This window comes from Aulostomus chinensis, chromosome 17 (assembly GCF_037954235.1).
Source record: "Aulostomus chinensis isolate RoL2024-O1b breed Wild chromosome 17, RoL_Achi_v1.0, whole genome shotgun sequence".
Taxonomy (NCBI): domain Eukaryota; kingdom Metazoa; phylum Chordata; class Actinopteri; order Syngnathiformes; family Aulostomidae; genus Aulostomus; species Aulostomus chinensis.
Genome location: NC_141336.1, coordinates 12,558,027 through 12,579,847, shown reverse-complemented (window position 1 = coordinate 12,579,847; position 21,821 = coordinate 12,558,027). Strand labels below are relative to the sequence as shown.

Genomic DNA, 21,821 nt, shown 5'->3' with positions numbered 1-21,821 from the left:
GGGATAAACAACCCTAGTTATTATCATGCCAATAATTAGGGACTATTTTATTTTTCCAAAGAATGGCTTGCGATTTCTTCTAGAAACTCATTTAAACTTCAGTGGAGGGATATGAGCACAAAGAGGGTGTTTTGGTTTTAGAAGATACCTATTGGAGTTGGAAAGTAACTCAGTACACTTAGTATGTAGTACAATAATGAGATACTTGTGCTTCTTACACTGGATTTATATGATAGATTTAGTTACTTTTAATTTGAAGATTTTTCACAATGGCTATTCAGCACTGACCAGGGTTTTCGGCACCTGCCTGCTGTATTTAAGCCTTCTGACATTATTCTGACATTGTCAGGAGGATCCTTAGCATCAGTCCTTCGAATCTAACATTCCAGGTATTTAATACAAATACCAGCAACAGAAAAATTCCGAAGCAACAAGCCCATAAAGGCAGCGAATGTTCGTATCATATTTTGTGTAAAGGTTGTTGGAAGCTGGAGGAAATAAACCTGCCTCCACTCCTTATCCTCTATTTGTGCACCAAAGGGTTCATGCGCATGTGTCCTGTGGTCTCAGTGAATAATGCAGGAGGCTTCGAGAAAGTCTTTGATGAAGTGTTAAACTTTCAAACCAGTAGCTGATCCTGGGTCAGGGTCAACGAGCAAACCTACAGGTGGTGCAGCGACGGCTGGACGTGGAGCGCTTGCATGAGAGCAGCAATGAGAAAGGTGAGAGTAACCGGAGAGGACCTCTTCAGAGCTTCAGAGTGAAACCAGACTGATCAGGTGTCCGAGGAAGAAAAGACCTGAATGGAAAAGAAAAGATGGAAACCTCCTGCCGGGCAGATGGGAAGGAAACGTTCAGATGTGACAGTCCAGGTAGGAAATGTCCTCATTATTTCTGTCATGCGGGTCTGAGCCTTAATTTGAAGTAGGATGGGACTTCCTGAGGTGTGAATAGAGACTGAGGGGAAGAGAAAGAAGGAGAAAGAGAGAGAGAGAGAGAAGTAGAAATTCTTATGAAAGCTGGAAAAGTGGAATTAATTTCAAACTGGTCCTCAGCAAGCTGCTTTTCTACACTGACCAGGCCTTTCTGAAGCCTGAGCTGGAATAAATCCTTCAGCCTTAGTGGGACCGAACGTAATCGTCTTAATTTAGTTCTTTCTTTTCAAAATAAAATGAAATCGTAACTCTAATACAGTCGAGGAAAGATGCAGTCCGGAGGATTCCTGACCTAAACACGTCAAATGTCACTGATTTAGGAACAGGCATTATCTGTAATGACGATGGGAAAACACTCTCAGCAATTAGAAAAAGAAAATATTTCAGTGAAAATAAAAATAATTGGATGAAAACTACTAGCGGATATAGAATCATTGCAATTAACAATAACTTTGTTTTCTATTAACGTCAGTTGTTAAGGAAATGAAGAAATTGGAAAATATTACCCCCAAAAAAATAGATTTCTAGAAGAACATTTTCTTGGACAGGGAGACGAAGGCCTAGTTTGGCTTTTTGTTTTTGACACGCGACACTTGGCGAAGTGACGAGGACTGCGCATCTCAAACAAGAGGCAGATGCAGTGTTCACTATCATGACACTCGATGTGAATTCAGTCAGTTTTCTCTCCTACGGACAAGTAACTCAAATATTTGGAAATACCAAGTTGTGCTTTTTAATCTACAACATAATGAGACCACGGGGCTCATGGATCGGTGCTGGGATGAAGTCTGGCCGTAGCTCTGCGGTGGTGAAGGGGAGCAGCTTCGCCTTAGTGATGCAGTTGACTGCCGGCCTCAAGTTACGCGCCGTTGTGTAGCAACCGGGCGAGTTTTGCGGTTAAACACGGGCCTCATGTTTTAAACATGTTTAGCCAGAGTGCTAAATGTGCCCATCAGGTGGCGTGAATCGTTGTTTGTGTATAAATTACTGCCTCTATCAACCGATGTGAGCTGTCTCTGGAGATGTAGATTTAAAAGTGCTTTTTTTTTAACTGTTACAACATCAAAAAAGAACCATAAAACTCCCTTTTAGGTCAAAAGTCTCAAGTTTTGAAAGCCACGCCACTCACCTTACGTCATCAAACTATATTAGTCTAATATGACTTGTGCGCCGTCTTCCTCAAGGGGCGGAGCTATTGGTTGTGTGACCTCGCAAAATATGCATTATTATGAGACGTCATTACCTTTACATGCCACGCCCCTTTATCGGGAGCAGTTCAGTTATTGCAGATAAATTAAGTAACTTTAGTAAGATGATTCAACACCGGAGAACGAGGCGGGATGCTGACGGGGCACAGGCGGTGCAATCAACACAGGTGGAACTCGTGACGGGAGGGCGGGTCCAATGACGCAGTACTTGTGTGATTCAAATCCATCCCCGTGATAAATACCATGAAAATTTGGGGGGAAACAAGGGGGGGGGGGGCTCTAAAAGTGTAAGCAATAGTGATAATATGTCGATATCTCATGGATGATACGTTCTAGCTCGACTGATGATGGCTGGAAATTTCTACCCTATCATAATCTATGTACAAGTACCATACAACACCCCAATTAAACACACTCAGTTGAAATTTTTTTTTTTTTTTTTTTTGTAATGGATTTGACTCTTGGAAGCTAAAGCCAGAACAGGGTTTATTTATCCTGGAGTTATTAAACAGCAACATTTGTGGTTCACTTCTTGCCATGACCTTTGTTTCTTGTCACACCCGTTTCCACTCCTGTTTCTGGTCCTTTCCCCACTGCCAGCTGTCAAATGAAGTTGAACCCCCCCCCCCCCCCAAAAAAAAAAGATCAAAATCTGCATCCACTTTAAAAGCTCATGACATATTAGTTTAATTTGTGGCAAAAACTGATGTGGGGTATCATTCTTGCAGGATGCTTTTATTAAGATATACTCCTGTGTGTCCCTGTGGCAATGTTCTTAATCTTCTAACAAGAAGGTTAATAAGCTTTTCCCTCACAAACATTTCCAGACTGTTCCTTTAAAACATGTGGCTGAGCTTATCATCACGGCTCAGGCTTAAGTTAGTGGTTGTAAAAAGACTAAATCTGTGCGCAGCTCAATAAATAACCCTGCATGGGAGGTTCAACATGTGATGATGTGTAAATACGGCTAAATTACCACCTATATTGTTTAATCATCCTGAACAGATTTGTTTTCATCTTCGGTCTCTACAAGCTGTGTGTGCTCAGGGTTTTATGCTTTCTCTCCTGCAGGGAAGGCGCGTATGAGGTCTTGACTCAGAATTGATTGGCTGCAGGAGACGAACAGACGATCATCTCTCGAAGGACACTAAACGGATGACACGGCCCGGGCGTTAAATGTTAACTGTCAGACTACGCCTGTCTCAGAGTACAGGCAGACCAAAGGTTCACTCGCTGCCTCTCTTGAATGACTCCTGCTTGGAGAGATAACCAGTTCTCCAGCCTCTCTCTAGGGGGATCCAGCTTCATCGCTGAAGAACGAGACCCTGGACAGAGGGATCCACACCAATAGGCTTCGAAACCTGGACAGGAACAACTGAAGGCACACGGATTCCTATGAAGGTATGTGCTTTTCATCTCAGCTCAGTTCTAAAGCAAAATATCACAAACGCAAACACAACAAAAAAAAGTACTGTGACTTCGGGGGGGGGGGGGTGTGAGGAACTTAAAAGTGTGTGAGTACGCCTGTGTATGATAAACACATTCGATGTGTTTTCTGCATTACTGTCGAGTCACAAAGCTCATTTGGAAAAGTTCCAGAAATAAAACACCTGACTCTGCCTTTACAGCACCTCTCTGGTCAAGCTCCGCTTTAATTGTGCTGAGATGACTTTAATTTGTGTATTTACAGCGACAGCGTAACCCTAACCCGAAAGTTCTGACGTATTTGATACAAAAACAGCGTTCACTTTATGCCCGGTGTGACTGAGAGCGTGTGATGTGTGTTTCAGGTACGCCAAGCCGAAGCTACGATGGAGAATTATATCACACAGATTTCCAGAGAAGACCTGGACGATCTTAGAGAAGCTTTCAGTAAAATTGGTCAGTTTTATCACTGGACACACACACGCACACATGTGCGCGCACACACACCTTGAGTCAATACTTCCGTTGTATTGATGAGCCATTAAGTCATAAAGCATGACTCTATGAGAGATATTTTTATTGCTGGGTTGTGGAGAGCACATACTTGGCATATGTTGTTGATGTAGTGTGATGATGAGCTGCCAAATTTGATTAATGAATGATCAGCATTATTAAGGAATTTAAATACAGCATGGATGCCTTGTTTGTAGATGTACAGTACCGTGCAAAAGTCTGTAACGTAAGAATGCTCTCAAAAATCTAAACAGATTGTTTATTTTTTTATGATATTATTATACCAACCAGGTGCTATGGCTCGACAGTGTCGCATGTAGGTTGAAACACAGTCATTAACTGAAATAGAAACGGCTGTGGCCGAGGAACAGCCAGAGTCTGCTCCCAAGGTGAGGTTGTGGAAGACAGTCTCATGTCACGGGGGCAGACACCACAGCAAGACTGATCACAGCTCCAAGGCACGAGGTAGCTCTACTGCATCAGCAAGGTCTCGCCCAGACAAATATTTCAAAGCAGACTGGGGTTTCAAGATGTGCAGTTTAAGCTCTTTTGCAACGGGCAACGGTGAGGAATCGTAGACGTATTGGTCGGCCAAGGAAACTTAGTGCGGCAGATGAAAAATGCATCAAGCTTATTTCCCTTCGAAATCGGAAGATGACCAGCAGTGCCATCGGTTCACAACTGGTAGAAACCAGTGGGACCCAGGTACTCCCATCTACTGTCCGGAGAGGTCTGGCCAGAAGTGGTCTTCATGGAAGAGTTGCAGCAAAGGAGCCATACCTCCGACACGGGAACAAGACCAGGCGACTCAACTATGCATGAAAAAATAGGAACTGGGGCGCAAAAAACATGGCAGCAGGTGCTCTGGACCGATGAGTCAAAATGTGAAGTATTTTGCTGGAGCAGAAGGCAGTTTGTTCGCTGGAGAGCGGGACAATAATTGGCATCAGTAAAGCATGGTGGCGGTTCTTTGCAAGTTTGGGGCTGCGTTTCAGCAAATGGAGTTGGAGATTTGGTCCTCAATGTTAATGGAGTCCTCAATGCTGAGAAATCCAGGCGGATACTTATCCGTCGTGCAGTACCACCAGGGAGGCGCGTGATTGGCCCCAAATCTATTCTGCAGCAGGACAATGACCATACAGCCAAGGTCATTAAGTATCGTCAGCGTACAGAAGAACAAGAAGTCTTGGAAGTGACGGCATGGCCCCCACAGGGCCCTGATCTCAGGATCGTCGAGTGTGTCTGGGGTTACATGAAGAGACAGAAGGATCTGAAGAAGCCCACATCCGCGGAAGATCCGTGGTTCGTTCTCCGAGATGTTTGGAACAACCGAACGGCCGAGTTCCTTCGAAAACTGTGTGCAAGTGTACCCAGAAGAAGTGATGCTGTTTTGAAGGCAAAGGGTGGTCAAACCGAATATTGATTTGATTTTGATTCCTCCTCTGTTCATTCATTGCATTTTGTTTAAAATAAACTATTAACACTTCCATCAGTTTACAGCAATTTTTCATACCTGCCTAAAACTTTACTACTTTAGTACTGTTTTTTTTTTTTTTAAATAAGAAACTACGGGAAAGTACATTACAGTGTTCTTGTAGGTCATTTTACATTTGACAGGCAATGTGACACGTCACCATGGTAACACCATTTAACAAAAACCTAGAGTGTGATTCATCACCAACATCCAAATTTGACGAACCACTAGAAGGAGGATGTCAAAGGGTAAAAAAACATGGCATTTCCTGTTGTCACAAGGTGGCGCTCTGACTGATCCACCCCAAAATGAAAATCTACTTCACTTTACTCCATTCTTCATCCCTCCGCCATGTTTAGTGTCCGTGCGTAATCCTGCTGAGGAACAGATAACCTTGCCAACCTTGGTGGAGGTATCCACTTCCGATCAGTCAAATTGTGTGTTGTTTTTATTTTCAGCTTGTATGAAATCATTACAAAACTAGAAACCTTTTATTGAAGCATCGCCAGACTCTCTTATCATCTGTGGATCATATCGACGAAGAACCGCTTGGCTCCCAAGTCTCACATTAATATTTGTGAAGCAAATTGACCGGCTGCCTCTGTGTGTGTTTGGACAGATATCGATAACAGCGGCTACGTGAGCGACTTTGAGCTTCAGGAGCTCTTCAGAGAGGCCAGTTTCTCGTTGCCCGGATACAAGGTGCGAGAAATCATTGAAACCTTCATCGCCGGAGACACCAACAAGGATGAGAAGATCAGCTTTGAGGAGTTTGTTTGTGTGAGTTTTGGTTTTCAGCTCTGATGACTTTGTTCCTTCTCTGGCAAGAAAATGAATCTACGAGAACATTTGAATGAATACATTCAACACAGAATAACACACTGTGCGTGTGTGTGTGGGTTTATGTCAAGATCTATCAAGAACTGAAGAGTAAAGAGTTCAGTGAGACGTTCAGGAAGACCATCACAAGGAAAGATGGAATCCGTTCCTTCGGAGGAGTATCGGGAATTTCCAGCGAGGGAACACAGCACTCCTACTCTGGTGCGAGAGAACATTTCTTCATCACTGCCTGTGTGACCTAATATGTGAATATTTATGGTTCTCTAACATTTTGTGTTGTTGCTTTACATTCCAGTGACAGAACTTAGCATCCGCAAAGCAAATCCTTGGTGATCTTTAAGATTCCAGCTAAGGAGGGATGTTCTGGGGGTTCCGTGTTCTCTAAGGGTTCTCTAAGGGTTTCCTCCCACTTCCACTCTATCAGCCCTTAAGGCTCTTTCAAATGAGATGACGATGTGCGGGCCCCTTTGAGTCACATAAGAATAAGTGGAATACATATGGCATGATTATGAGGTTGAAGATGTTCTCAAAACATCCCTTTTTGGTTAGAAAGGCCCTGTAAATATCCCTCAGTGACCCAAGGAGAGCATCCATCTTGGTTTATTAATGGTCACTTTGCAAGAGAGGATGTGAAGGAAACTTTGCCCTTTGGTTTTCTACATTCTTTTAGAATCGTTTCAGAGGAAACACCTCCTAAAATACTCTGAACACGACCCTGCTGAAGTTCTTTTAAGGTTAGGGGGCATTGATTGTGGAACAACAGGAGGATATTAAGAATGTTATGGGAATTTTAGGGGAATTTCTGAGGTCTTTATGTGTTCCCAGAACATCCTTTTCCCTTTTGAAGAAGAGACATTCCAAGACGACGTCCTTCACACGTTTTAAAATGTTTCCAGAATGTTATGAACTATTCAGCTTGTAAAAAGGATGGTATGTTGTAAAGTTTCCAAAGTTCTAGATTGGGGGACAGTGTTTGGAGGAATTAAAGGATAGCATTCAGAATGTTCTGAGAACGTGTTCTAGGTCTTTGCAGGTTCTGAGGACATCCTGAATTTCTCCCTGACACTTTGCCAAATATCGTCCTCTATCGCACCTTTGAAAGAATGAAGAAGAAACATTATATCATGTTAAGTCCTTTTCAAAAGCAGAGAAGGTCTTTAAAGATTCTTGGAATGTAGGTTTAAGGACCTGTGTGTGTGTGTGTGTGTGTGTGTGTGTGTGTGTGTGTGTGTGTGTGTGTGTGTGTGTGTGTGTGTGTGTGCGCGCGCGCAGATGAGGAGAAGGTGGCGTTTGTCAACTGGATTAACAAAACCTTGGCCAAAGACCCGGATTGTGAACACCTGTTGCCTATGAACCCCGACGATGAAAGCCTCTTCACTTCTGTCCGTGATGGCATCCTGTTATGGTAAAACATACACGTGCACGCACACAAATACACACACACACACCCAAGCCATTGCAAGAGTTATTTTTGCTGATAAGCTTGACTGACAGTTTGATAAAAGCAGGTTCAATCCAGGTGGGCGAGGAAACACTATCACTATCCTCTCTTTGACAGGCACTGATTACAACTCTTCCTTGCAAATAAGAACAGAAAACAACCACGAACTAGACTTTTTTTAAATGATAAATAGGTTGGATCAATCAATGAGAAAGATTTGACCATATAACTAATTATTAGTATTGTCACCATCCAGTTTGGTTTGTTGAACTTCACTCTTGGTCTCCTGCCTTCAGTTTTGGACCGTGTTCCGTGAAGTGTTTTCACGAATGCTGGATTTCTCTCAATTTTTTAAGAAGCACTTGCTCGCAACTTAAATGACAATTTGAATTCAATGAAAAACTCATTGTCTAACCCGCTTATTGTTCTTGTTCCCCATTCAGCAAAATGATCAACCTGTCACAACCTGACACCATTGATGAAAGAGTCATCAACACCAAGAAACTCACCACCTTCAAAATGTCGGTGAGTCTTTTTAGCTTATGCTGCATGTAGCATTGTTGCATGCTAGCGACTAAGCTAACTGTAATAGATGAACTATCAATTAAAGGAATAACGCTGTTAATTACCCCATTTCAAGACCTTGCAGAAAGTTAAATAATGCGTTAAATGAAGAAATAAATAAAATTGGGTTCAGGTAACTACTCATAAAGACAAGAGGTTGTGAAGTACTTGATTAAAGTCCTTAAAAAGCAGTTTATCTCAGCGGGAGGATTTACTCATCTTGGCCTTTTTTTAACCCATTAATCACACCACTTGTGGCCCTGCTGTGATACTAAATAACACAAATGTCAACTAAGAAAATCACAGCTGTTTCTGGACAGGGGTTCCCCCTGGACAGGTCACCAGTCCATCACAGGGCCAACACATAGAGACAGACAACCATTCACACTCACAGTCACACCTACAGTCAATTTAGAGTATCAATCAGCCTCGTCCCCTCTTGATGTCTTTGGACTGTGGGAGGAAGCTGGAGTACCAGAGAGAACCCACGCAGGAACAGGGAGAACATGGAGACTCACACAGAAAGATCCTGTGCTGGAGCCGGGGCTCGAACCTGGAACCTTCTTGCTGTGAGGCGACAGTGCTAACAACTGCACCGCCGTGCCGCCTTGTAAAGGAGCACATAATATAAAATGTTCAAAACAGCCTTTTAAAATATTTGTTTTATATTTCCTGTGAATTTGTAATTGCCTCCTACTCCTAATGATTAAAGAGAAAGCTCACACAAAAATGAACACACACGTTCAGTCATAATCTACTCACGCTCATGCTAATGATGGTCGTCGTGGATTTACTGAGGCTTAAAAATGGATCTCCATTCACTTTGGTTATTTGGGAGATTACTGTGACACCTGTCCTGTGTGTCTTACTGTATGTTATGTGTTCAGAATTCTTGTGTGTGTGGCGAAGGTATGTTGTATCCGTGGGGTAAGTGTATACATGTTGGGTTTGGCACCCAAGCTGTACGGAATTGTGAGGTAAATTTTCCTATATAGGACAGCTAAACTAAACTAACTAACTAGATGATGACTTGACAACTGACAGCTTATCATTTTTGGGTGAACTATCCCTTTAGATAAAAGCATTCTGACTAATTGGGTCATTTCTTTCTCAATAGATGTTTGACAATCGCCGGTCCGTAAATCTGATTTGTCACATTGACGGACAACTTGTTGGCATTTTCAGGAGAACCTGATGCTCGCCCTGAACTCCGCCTCAGCTATCGGCTGCACGGTGGTGAATATCGACGCTCACGATCTGATGGCTGGGAAACCTCATCTGGTCCTGGGACTTTTCTGGCAGATCATCAAAGTTGGCCTCTTCGCTGACATAGAAATCAGCAGGAACGAAGGTCAGAATGTACAAACACACACTCACACACAGCGATATATACACTCTTAACCCTCACTAACCACCATAATCTCAAAACCAATATGATGAGCGGATGTAGCCAGCCGTGCTTTGAAGCCCTGAACGTGACTCCAGTTCATTAACGTGTTGCTAAAAACCGGTAACATTTTCCACGAAAGGCACATTAATGATGGTCAGTCATTAGTCTTTGTGATGCTGTGGATCAGGACCCACATGCAGAGACATCCGGGAACTAGGATGCAAATATCTCAAAGGTTTATTAAACACAAACAAACAAAAGTTTAACTAATCAAATCAACTAAATACCCGGAACCCACGAAGCCCTTTGATGCAGTGTTAAAGAACAAAACAGACAAGTTGACAAAGATTGACGCGAGAAACTGAACTTCGATACAAACTCTATTAGTGATAATTAATGCAAAGGGAGCCCGGTGAAAGGACACGAGGACAGGGAGGGAGCTGATTGGAGGAGGGAGCAGTGACTGATGAGGACTGATTAACAGACCAGCTGACAGACTTCTGAAGTAACATCGCGGCGCATGTGCTCGTCAAAATGAAACAGGAACTGACAGAAGCTAAGATCCGAAACACTGAAGCAGAAACACACTAAAGCAAAATAAGGAACGCTAAGATCTATCAAAGTCGCTTCAACTAACAATTTAAAGAGTCCAAAACTAAATGGCCACAATTAAATCCCAACGCGATCCTTACAGAGACTCCAAACCCACCCCAACTTCCCTCGGTTTTTGCGTTTATCTGCTGCTGCTACCTGTAAAGTTCACAGAGATACGTTAGTAAATGATTACCATACACATTAATTAACCAACAATTCATTAAGCATCAACTGGAATCTACCCCTCGTGTTGTGTGTTGCCCTAAAAATAATGGAGGCCTGTGCAACACAGAGAATGTCAGCAGTTTTAAATCTGGAGTGGTTTATGGGAGCAAAATGTAAAAACATCTGGATTACTAAGAGTATTGTGTTTTTGTGTAGGTCTGATTTCCTTCCTGGCTGAGGGAGAACATCTGGACCATCCAACGTCTCTCTCCCCAGAAGAGTCGCTGCTCCGCTGGGTCAATTACCATCTACGCAACGCAGGGACCAAACTGATCCACGACTTTAGCGAAGACATCAAGGTGCTCATAAAACACATGCACGCACACGCACACACACACACACGCACACACACACTCAAAATCCAGTCCAATTTGTGACTGACACTTTTTGACCGTACAGGACTCACGGGCGTATTTCTACCTGCTGGACCAGATCGCCCCCAAAGAAGAGGACGACTATGGAATGGGTGTCAACATAGATATGAACGGCCTGAACGTGAGTCAGCTTGTTGTTGTTGTTGTTGTTGTTGTTTTAGAACAAATTACAGGGTAGGAACGATGAATGAGAATCAGAAACTAAAAAAAAGGAAAAAAATAGAAAAAGTTGCTGGTACAATGTTGCTTATTTCATTTTTGTAGCTGATCTTTGCACCTTGAAGTTACAGTGCAGATGAGAAAAAGAATGAGCCTCCTGTCGATTTCTGCCAGGTCTTCAATGAGTCTGTTCTTGTGTCCGATAAAGGAGCCCAATCTGGATGAGAGGGCCGAGCTGATGCTGAGGCAGGCGGCCCGGCTGGACTGCAGACAGTTTGTTTCTCCTCATGATGTCACATCTGGAAACAGCAAACTCAACTTGGCGTTCGTGGCAAACCTGTTTAACATGCATCCTTCGCTGCAGAGGGCTCGGATCAACGGAAACAGCATCGAGGCCGCCAACATAGAGCGTGAGGGCGGCCATGAGTCCACGTGTGCCGTAGGTGTATCAGCCGGGCGAGGACGTCGCTGTGTTTCTCATATCTTGGCATCTTTACAGGTGAAACAAGAGAAGAGAAAACATTTCGCAACTGGATCAACTCTCTGGGCGTCGCTCCGTACGTCAACCACCTCTACTGGTACGCTGTCAGCATTTACCATAGACTATGACAGTGTTTGGCTCATTTATTTCACGTGTTCTTATGGACTGACCTGTCATTAGTTTCACACTTATTTTTATGTATCCATTTTTTTTGGTTGCTCAGTTACAACATTTAGTTTTCATATTTTGTATCTGTCTTGTATTTTGTGCATTTTTTGTGAGGTTGTTCCTTTGAAAAGTGCTATATGAATAGTTCATTAACTTCGAAAGGCTGTGTGTACAGAAAACGCCTCCACGAAGACCAGTGTGCCAAAAAAAAAATAAAAATCAGTAGTGTTAATTTCACAGATGAAAAGTAGACTTACAATAATCAGGTCACTAAAATGTGACTAATCAGCAATTTTATAATGAAACTAAATCAAAATCAGCTGCTCCAACAACCCAAAAGGGCACATTAATGGTGACCCAAAGAATTAAACAGAAGCTTAATTAAAACGTCAAAAACTTTTTATCGACCAGGACTGAAATACTCAGTACTTTTCGTTTAATTAAATAAAAACAGGATGGGGATGATTAAATGTGATGGAAACTTGCAATAACTGAGACAAAATTTAAAAAAAAACAAACAGCTGCTTAATACTTGCAAGTATGACGGTTAACTGCCTGGTAGGTTGTTGTTGTTTTGTTTTTTTGAAATGATTCTGACAGAGAGACAAGGGATGAAATCATCAACTCTTTGCTACATGAAATGATAAACTCAAAGGTCAGACCTCTGCCAATATCCCTCTCTGACATCACCTTTAATTAGGAGCACAAGTCACTGCAAGCAGGCCAGATTTTAGGCATTCAAAGGCAAAGGCAAAGGCAAATTTATTTGTATAGCACCATTCATACACAGGGCAATTCATAGTGCTTTACAGAGGGAATGAGACATTGAAAGTTAGAATCAGTTTACAATCGAAAACATGAATTAAAACATTCAAAAATCATTTAAAATCAATTCGACAGCAGACAAATCAATATTAAATCAATCCGTCAATCCCGAATCAATACTATAAGAAGGCTGCAGTAAACAGCAGTGTTTTCAGCCCTGATTTAAAGGATGAATTAGAAATGAATAAACATGTCAAAAAGTAGAAGAAAGTGAACGAAACCATCCTGAATCTCCCCCAACATTTGATAAATAGGCCGGTTTAATGAAAATCAGCCTGCTAGTTTTTGCGTGGTCCTGCTCAAAGTCAAACAAACAGCAATGAAAACGTAATCACCGGAGATAATAAACTCAGGGAGTAGACCTTGAACCACCTCGTGTGACGTTTATAGCTGTAATTACTTTAATTGTGTGATCGTTTCTCTTCCCATACTTTTGTAACTTCTTTTTTCAACCTGATAATGATAATCTCTCAGTGTCAAAGTGTATCTGGTGGGGAAATGTAAATAAAATGAAGGGGAAAATATTGTAATCAGCTTGCACAACATTCAGTCTTACGCTTCGAGTTAAGTGATACATAACTTTATCTTTATGGTAAATGATTTATACCCGAATCTGTGAGGCTCTGCGTGCATAATCCCAAAATTTGTGTCCGGCTCTTTAGATGGTGATTATATTTACAGGGTGTCTGTGTGTTTCTGTCCCACAGTGACCTTTGCGATGGCTTGGTGATTCTGCAGCTTTATGAGAAGGTTAATGTGCCTGTGGACTGGAAGCGAGTTAATAACCCTCCTTATCCTGTCCTGGGCACCAATATGAAGAAGGTACTATATTCAAATATTCAGCAGAAGTACAACACTGATGAGGCAGGTTCTGGTTTTCAATCAAAAGGGTGTATCATTATGTTTTGGTTTTTTGTTGCGTGTTGCAGTTGGAGAACTGTAATTACGCTGTGGAACTGGGGAGGGAAGCGGCTCACTTCTCTCTGGTCGGGATTGGAGGAGAAAACTTGAATGAGGGGAGTTCCATGCACACCTTGGCACTGGTCTGGCAGCTGCTGAGGAGGTAGGCAGGAGCCGGACTTGTTTCAGTCTATTGTCACTGCGTTTTTCTTTCTTTTGTCAGTGCCGCTTGCTCAGTTTCAGTTATCCCCCCCTGCTGCTTCAGGTACACAGTGCTGGTGTTATCAGATCTGGGTGATGGAGAGAAGGTTGGAGATCATATCATCCTCAGCTGGGTCAACTCCACGCTGAGCCAGAAACGCAAGGACTCACAGATCAGCAGCTTTAAGGTGTGTTGAAGTCAGGATTTAAAGAAATACTTCATCCAAAAAGTATATTTTCTCCCACACAACTTGATATCTTGAGCTCATGGAGACCTTTATCCCTCTTGCACCACTTCTTTGTGACTCCTGTTAGCAGAAAGCGCCAGCCACATATATTTAGCTTGAAGCTAACGGCAATTGCTGGCAAACAGCAGCCAAAGCAAAAAAACAACAACAAAAAAACCCCACAAAACCCAAAACAGGAGCAGCAAAACTGCCTAAAAACATTCTGTCCATTCATAAACACACTGTCCAATGTAATCCAAAATTTCCCCAAATCCCCCAAATTTGTGTGTCTTTGTTGAACATTTGCCAGCAGGTGGTAGCATCTGTACAGGGGTGAATTACAGTTGCTGCTTGCTGTGGTTGTGTTGTCGCAGTATCTCTGTGGCTACATGCACCAGACACACGTGTAATTTACGTGACACGAGTTCCCGTCGCTCTCATGTGCACGTGTGTATGTTCAAGCTGAGTAAACGTGTTTTGTAACATACACTGGAGCCTGTTTGCTATTCTTCTGTGCAGGACCAGCTGATCAGCACCAGTCTGCCAGTGATTGACCTGATCGACGCCATTGCCCCCGGTACTGTTAAGTGGGACATGGTGAAGAGACCAGACAGAGGAACACTGAAAAGTGCTGATAAACTCAACAACGCCAAGTAAAGTCTGACATTATTTTCCTGCTATTAAAATGTTTTGACAAATATATAATTCGCTTGTATGTGCGATTTTATCAGGATCTCCTATTTCCTCTCTCACTCGGTTCCCCCTCCAGGTACGCAATCTCGTTGGCCCGTAAGATTGGAGCTCGAGTCTACGCGCTGCCTGACGATATAGTGGAGGTGAATCCCAAGATGGTGCTGACACTTTTTGCCTCACTTATGGGCCACAGTTCAAAAAAGGCTAACCGCTAAATTAACCAACCCACCCGAGAAATAAGATACATTTGTTTCTATCTGCATCACATTTCCGTGTCACAGTCTTTTCTTTGACCTTTAATCTCGCTGGAGACTTCACTCATGAGGAAATTCTGTGTTATTTTATCCACGACACCAATCTCATCAATAAAACTGCTGTTGGTCTTTGATTTTAGGAGCACACTCCTTATTTTTCTCTGCTGTATGTTTATATCTAACAGGACAAGAGCAGGACAGAGAAATTGTACACTTACTTCTTCAAGGGAAGCTTTGTATGTCTGTAAATGTTGAGCATCGAATATTGCTATTTAATTATTAAAAAGATGAATGATTAAATGTACTGATGACTTTTGTGTATATATACATATATATATATATATATATATATGTGTGTGTGTGTGTGTGTATGTGTGATATCATGTGTCAAGAGTCTTATTGAATTGCTTAGTCTACACAGTGATTACAGTGAAATTCCCTCTCAATATTTTAAATGAGTATACAAAAAAAGTTGATGTGATTCCAAAAGATAGAAAGCCACTTAGTTTAATTTCTAGTTTTAGAAGCCACATGTGGATAGGTTTGTTTTTTTGTAGCATGGGAAAGTTTATGGGATGTCAATGAGGAAATAGTAAGTTGTTCTTGGAAATGTGATTTTGAGTGCTTTGAAATACTTTGGAATGGAGAAAACAAAGTGGCTGCATTTCTTGAATGACGTGGCAAATACGATCACCTCCCTATTTGTTAAGTGTCTAAAACATACTGGTTAGTGACGCATACGTGCGTCATATAAAAGTACCACATTTCTGCAAGACAAAGTAGAAACTAACTAGTTCATTTCTTTTTCTTCCTCCTCTATTGAGATGAATGGCTGTTTGCATGCATATATGTTACCTTACCACCATCTACTGGCTTTAACATCGTCACCTTGATGACAATTTACACGGCCCACTCAAAACATTGCCTGAACAAAATTAGAAATTTTGATCCCACTAAATATTGGCGTTTTGGAATATTGCGCTTTGTTGCCACCAGGGGGGAGCAGCTTCTTTTCGCGTTTATGTATGTGTTATGACCCTCAGTGGGTGCCGTATCAAAACACAAACGTCATTGTGGAGCGAAACTTTTGACAGCGGAAATGTGCTGCTGCATACAACGGAGAATTCATTGAGAAGATGTGTGGGAATTATGTTCTTTGAATAGCGATTCATATTTTGTTGTGGTAAAGATGGAAGGGCTGGAGATGTCTGCGATGATACCGGCTCTCCAAGAGCTAGCAAGGTGACTAATTAACCAGCTAAAGTTGGCTAAGCTAGGCTGTCAACACGGTGTCGGCATGGGAAAGTAAATTGTTCCAACTCACTGCGTCCTCTTGCTAATCGTGTACAGTTCATTTATCAGGTAGATATGAAGATGAGACGTATTTTTCTGTGTTAATTTGCAGAGCAAGCGCGGGTGAATACGACCAGGCGGTTCAGAAACCTCGACAGATCCTCTGTCAGTTCATTGACAGGATACTGACCGATGTGGATGCCGGTGAGTCGTTGTCGGTCCCAGTAAGAACACACAGGATTATTAGTACAGGCTTTACTCATTATTGTAACTGCTGCACTTTAGTCGAAGTTTTTGTTTCGTTAACGGTTTGAGTGAGAACTTCCGTTGATTAAATGTCAGAACACTATTCTGATAATGGTGTTTATATATATTTACAAGTGAATTAGTATCTCAATTTACCTCTTTATTCAAAAGGTGCAGTGTTCTGTTTTACTTTCAGTGTTTTTCAGCTCATGTCATACTTCGTTACATTAGTAGTCACGCTGGGTTGGTGTTTATTAGCACACATATGAATTACTTTCAACTTTTTTTTTAATTTATCTTTACTGATGCGTATTGAGCCATTGGTCAAATAACAAATAGCGCTCATCTGGTTGTGGAAGTATTGTCACTCCTGTTTCACATGGTCTGCATACTCAGTAGAGTGCTTTCTTACATGGCTTAATTGTAAACTTGCTACAGGCTAATTATTGAAGTCTTTGTTCATTTTATTTTATTGACTTGTATATTGAGAACATGCACCTGGCTGCAAGTAGCTACTGTAATTGGACTTTTCGGTGATAATTGTAGAGGTCGACCAATATGTTTTTACAGGGTGCGGTCAATCGAGGAGACGGATACTTGGAATTGGTATATTTTCTATTTGCAGCACAAATGAAAATTGTACGTCAAAATTGATAATGATACAAACTCCAATATAATAGGAACTGCGGTCCTCTGTGGCAGTCTGTCAGTAAACATTATTGTTGATAGGCTGTTACTCCTGATGTGTAACAAATCAGGTGGTGTTGTGGACGTTGCTCGAGCCACAGCGGTGACTACAGAGAGGCGTGGCTTCGCGCATATGAAAATTTGTTTATTTTTTTTCTGCAGTTAGAGGAATGCTGAATATTAGATCCAGTATCCTATTAACTACTAATAGCTTGTGTGCGTTATTTTAAACTGAGGGAAAAGTTATTTCCTGCCTATAACTACTGTATTTGACATGTACAAAAATAGTTGAAATGATGTTGTGTGTGTGAGTTCATTCATTTCAGCTGTAGTTCAATTGCAGTGCAGCAACATTAGAGGATCATAATTATGAAACCTGTGATTTCCACCCCAAATCAAACAGCTAGCCACGAGCCAACGTAATGTGTTGTCTGGTTCTTCCAGTTGCTCTTGGGCTGAATAAGAAGTCCACGTCAGAGCCAGCCTGTGTGATGCTGTTGGACTTTGTGCAGCATATAATCAAATCATCGTCCCTCATGTTCGCCAACCCAGCCTGCCAGCCTGCCGAGTACCCAGATGCCACACAGCACTGCACTGGTAGGAGGTTTTCCAAATGTTGCAATGTTAAGGTTTCTGAGAAGAAAAATCTACAAGTGCTCTTGAAATAAGTGTTCATTGTGCTTTCTTACAGACTTCAGTAAGTGGGTGGCGGTGCGTTTGCTGCGCGTGGCGGCAGCTCCAGACTGTGATGTCATCCACCAACGGGTCTCTGCTGTGCTGTGTTCTTTACTGCACACTCTCAGAGTCAGAGCATCCTTCATCTTCGGCTGCCTCACACAGGAGCTTATTCTCTTGGCTCAGAACCTCAGCAACATCCTGTACGCTCATGTCGCTACTCTGACAGGTCAAGGACACGTTCTGGGCGTCCACTTGCAGAGTAGATGGCCTGTAACCCTTGAGTGCTTCAATATCGTGCCTCTTAGTGCCTCTTCATACCTCATCCCTTCTCCTCTCGTCCTGTCCTCGCCTCCTGCCCTAGAGTCTCTGACTGTTGTGACGATCTGTGTCGTAACTGATGCCCTTAGAGGCGTTGTGTCTCGTCGTGACCTCAGCGTTGCCTGGGAGATGGCTTGCTCTATTCTGGCTAACGGAAACATCAGGCTGAAGAAGATCTCCATGGTGATGCTGAGGAGACTGGTGGAGCTGGGAGGGTTCCCTGAGATGCAGGGACACGAGTTTTTCTCAGCCTACATTCAGTTACTGGAGACACACCCCCACATATGCATGGCAAACACACACATAAATGATCTCTACGAAGGAGAGCTGCTGAACTTGACTCGTTGTGTGTTCCACTCATCTGCTGATGCACACACACACTTTGAGCCCATCTACCTCTCGCAGTTGTTTGAGTGTGTTTGTTCTCTTGGAGAGAAGGGAGTCAAACTGGGGGCTGAAGTTACTGAATCTCTGTGTCTCCTGTTCAACTTCTTACTCTCTGTTGCCCCGGGTTACGAAAGTGCCGCAATGTTAAGGAGGCAGCAAGTTGCAGAGGTTTGCAGGACACTGGCACTCACCATTGGAGCAGAAAATCAAGCTGAAGTACAATTAATATTTCCTTTCTAATTGTATTTCTGTTTTTTCCCCTGTTTTGTGATCCCTTATGGTGATTTGTTTTGTTTTTTGCAGTGTGTGGAGGGATTTCTCCAAGCAGCGCTGAAAGCTGAGACCGCCATGGTACTGCAGGAGTTAGAAAATGGAGAGACAGCTGCCAAGAAATCCTGCAAATCTGGTGCCAATTCAATCAGAAAAACAACAAAAGCATCATCACCGTGAGTACACGAATGTTCAAAAGCGGCACAGCAGATGTCCTGTAAATATTCTTGTCTCCAGTTCACATGGCGTACGATTTCCTGATGTACAAACCTTTGTGTTTTTCTCTGTCTCGCTCAGTGAGGCGGACATGCGTACTCACTGTGAGGTTTGGGCTGTCGTGAGCAGTCGGCTGGAGGAGTTACTGACATTTTTGAACTCTGACTCTGATGAGACCAAGCAGACTCTCTCTGCTTTAGAGGGTCTGGGGCTCATCCTCCACCTGGCAGCTCTCTGTTCGTCTCCCACCAGGTGATACAACACACACACATTCACAATGACACGACGAGAATACACATCTGCAGTGTTCACTCTTTGTGTTTGATCCGTCAGTCCATCTTGTCTCCTCTGGTTGTCCACTGAGAATCTGGGCAGGACATTGAAGAGTTGTCAAACGGTGTTAGAAAGACCTGTTAAACCCGTCTCAGACCAGAGCTACTATCAGTCAGCTGTCCAGACAACTGTTCGAATCCTGGATTGTCACCTCTACCTGACCAGTAGGGATACACACACTCAAGCAAACACACTTTTCATTTGTTTTTGCTGTGTTATTTTTATGAGTGGTCACCAACAATTTTAAATTTTAAATCAATCTCCAGGGTTCTTCACTGTGTCTTTACGTCATTTACCTTGAACAAAATGACCATATAGCTTTCTTGCACCCGTGGAAGTCCTGTCAGAGATATAACTGCTGTCACGTCTTGGTCGCAAACATGTTTTTGGAGGCAAAGTGATTCTGCTGTGTAGTCGATGCAGGGTGCATAAAGCCCGGTGAGCTGTACAGCCGTCTTCTGGAACTGCAATATCAATTTTACAGTGATTACATGAATACAAATTCCAAGATCAAAATACCACAGAGTAACATGATGCCGTTTTTTTTTTTTTTTTTTCCAAATACAGATTCCTGACTTGTCGTTCCTTTGATGACTAGCTAACAAATTATAAAATGTTTTCTGGAAAGAGTTCGTGGTTTTACTAACTCCTAAGTTTCTTTGTAAGAGGTGATATATGCTGAAATCTTGGAAGAGTGTGATGACCGCTGGTCTATATTCCCTCCAAACTAACAGATGTGACAACTTTTACTTATCCAGAAATAACGCCATTGTATTGTTGATGCGCAGTGAGCGGCAGCTGCGGAGAGGACGGGCTCCAGCAGCTGGTGTGTGCTCTGTTGTCTCTTCCGTGGGTGTGTGAGAACAAGTCTCTCTCAGCCTGTAAGGCTTCAGGATTCCCCTCCTGGGTGCCGGTCTTGGCTCAGCAACTGAACTTTACTTTTTGTGAGTACTCATTAAAAACTTTCATATCTTTAAGTACCAAGTCCTAGCGAGCTCAGATCAGTGGACACATACTGTAGCTATTACATCAACTTTGAACTGTTTCATCCATGTCAATCTTGTGTCTTCCAGCCTCTCAGGTCCAGGCAGACTGTGTGTCTCTGTTGGCCCTCTTACGTCGTGGTGTGTGTGAGGCGTTGCGCGCGCGTGTGTTTACCGAAGCTCTTCAGAGTCAAGATGAGAATGTGAGAGCGGCGGCAGTCCGGGCCTTCCCGCTTCTCCTTCACCATCTGGGAAACACACAGCAGAACCTCAACAGCACCGCTCTGCTGTACGTTCATACACACCGGGGCTCCTCAGATAGTGTGCCAGGCCTTGATATTTGAAAAGTTTACCACCAAGCCTCTTTATTGTCTTTTATTTTTGCACCATTATCGGTTTGTAGATGTTCCACATAGTGAGGGGGGCTTTGAAAATGGTTGCACACACAAAAAAAGGAAGGGGCAGAGAATGCAGACTGAAATAAGCATCTAATGGCACCTTATTCCCTATACTTAGATTCAATTGACTTTTGGCTCTTATTTAAGCAAATACGGTATGTGCACAGGGACACACATCCACAGAAAATAACTGTTGTTCCTTATTTTGCTGATTTCAATTCATGAATGTATTTATGGTGTACATTTACAGTCCCAGGCTGGAGGACAGCTCAGAGCAGGTCAAGAAGGAGCTTGCTGGGATTGTCGGCCAGCTGAGCTGTATCCATTCACAGCTTTCCCAGCTCAGCGACACCCACACTGAGTCAGCTGGTCCAACCAAGCTACTCTGCCACCGCCTCAGCCTTGCAACAGAGCATGCTGGGAACGCAGTCCCACTCCTCAGAGCGACGACTGTCAAACCTTTCCTTCCTCTGCTCCGAAAACAATCCCCAAGTAGCGTTAAACAAGGTGCTTTCTTTTTCTATTTTTTCTTCCATGGTAAAGGAAGTACTACATTCCCCTCAGTAAACACTAACCCATGAACTCATTTACTTCAATGCCTTAGCTTTCCTAGAAGCACTACCTCACCTCTGCCAGCATGTGAATCTGGCCGCTGGAGACGCCGACTCCCGGGCGGTTCTCAGCGCTCTGGTTGGTCTAATGCAGGATTCAGATTCAGTGGTTAGAACACACTTCAGCCAATCAGTGCGTTTCCTGCTAACAGAGCCAACGTCTAAAGATGGCGCTCTGAGTGATGTGAGTGAAAAGCCATGACACGCACATGGTCATAATTTTCTTATATGATCCAGATGCCTTTAGATTTGAAGGTTTTATTTTTGTGTTTTTGAGAAATGAATCAAAATGATCATTCATGTCTTCACCCCTCCAGCTCCTGGTTGCTCGTCTTAAAGAGGCATTCAACAACGCTAAACTCGACAGAGACGACGACTTACGCAACACTCTCATTCTCACCACTGGGGAGATTGGCAGGTAGGGACACCCCTCCTTCGCGCACCTGCCCATACCCTCTTTATTATTAGCCTCGGCTGCGAGCACTTCCTGTATTCCTGGAGTACATTTAT

The 21,821-nt window shown here is 42.9% G+C and overlaps 2 protein-coding genes across 3 annotated transcripts in view; both read left to right on the top strand.

Moving 5' to 3' along the window:
* Positions 1-459: 459 nt before the first annotated feature.
* On the top strand, positions 460-15,142 carry LOC147246326 (plastin-1-like). Its single transcript, XM_086183480.1, has 17 exons — positions 460-872; positions 3,215-3,544; positions 3,934-4,024; positions 6,175-6,335; positions 6,467-6,596; positions 7,668-7,800; positions 8,280-8,361; positions 9,586-9,751; positions 10,766-10,908; positions 11,009-11,104; positions 11,351-11,552; positions 11,642-11,720; positions 13,324-13,438; positions 13,546-13,679; positions 13,782-13,905; positions 14,464-14,597; positions 14,714-15,142. Exons 2-17 carry the CDS (start codon positions 3,539-3,541, stop codon positions 14,850-14,852), a joined length of 1,935 nt encoding a protein of 644 aa, XP_086039606.1. The 5' UTR covers positions 460-872; positions 3,215-3,538; the 3' UTR covers positions 14,853-15,142.
* An 831-nt stretch (positions 15,143-15,973) lies between these two features.
* The window catches only part of atr (ATR checkpoint kinase), a 21,237-nt gene continuing 15,389 nt past the window's right edge, over positions 15,974-21,821 (top strand). The window contains exons 1-12 of one of the 2 annotated variants that reach the window (XM_086181873.1): positions 15,974-16,133; positions 16,297-16,388; positions 17,562-17,714; positions 17,809-18,668; positions 18,804-18,946; positions 19,068-19,238; positions 19,320-19,483; positions 20,108-20,263; positions 20,393-20,591; positions 20,951-21,207; positions 21,305-21,495; positions 21,629-21,729. In XM_086181873.1, coding sequence (XP_086037999.1) covers positions 16,081-16,133; positions 16,297-16,388; positions 17,562-17,714; positions 17,809-18,668; positions 18,804-18,946; positions 19,068-19,238; positions 19,320-19,483; positions 20,108-20,263; positions 20,393-20,591; positions 20,951-21,207; positions 21,305-21,495; positions 21,629-21,729 — 2,540 coding nt within the window. In that variant the 5' untranslated portion in view covers positions 15,974-16,080. Of the gene's footprint in view, positions 16,134-16,296; positions 16,389-17,561; positions 17,715-17,808; positions 18,717-18,803; positions 18,947-19,067; positions 19,239-19,319; positions 19,484-20,107; positions 20,264-20,392; positions 20,592-20,950; positions 21,208-21,304; positions 21,496-21,628; positions 21,730-21,821 lie in introns of both variants that reach the window. The other variant, XM_086181872.1, reaches the window with a different exon arrangement.

Coding starts and splice junctions, on each gene's coding strand:
- LOC147246326 (XM_086183480.1), top strand. Junction 9,752..10,765: donor AGAAATCAGCAGGAACGAAG/GTCAGAATGTAC, acceptor GTTTTTGTGTAG/GTCTGATTTCCTTCCTGGCT. Junction 10,909..11,008: donor ACTTTAGCGAAGACATCAAG/GTGCTCATAAAA, acceptor TTGACCGTACAG/GACTCACGGGCGTATTTCTA.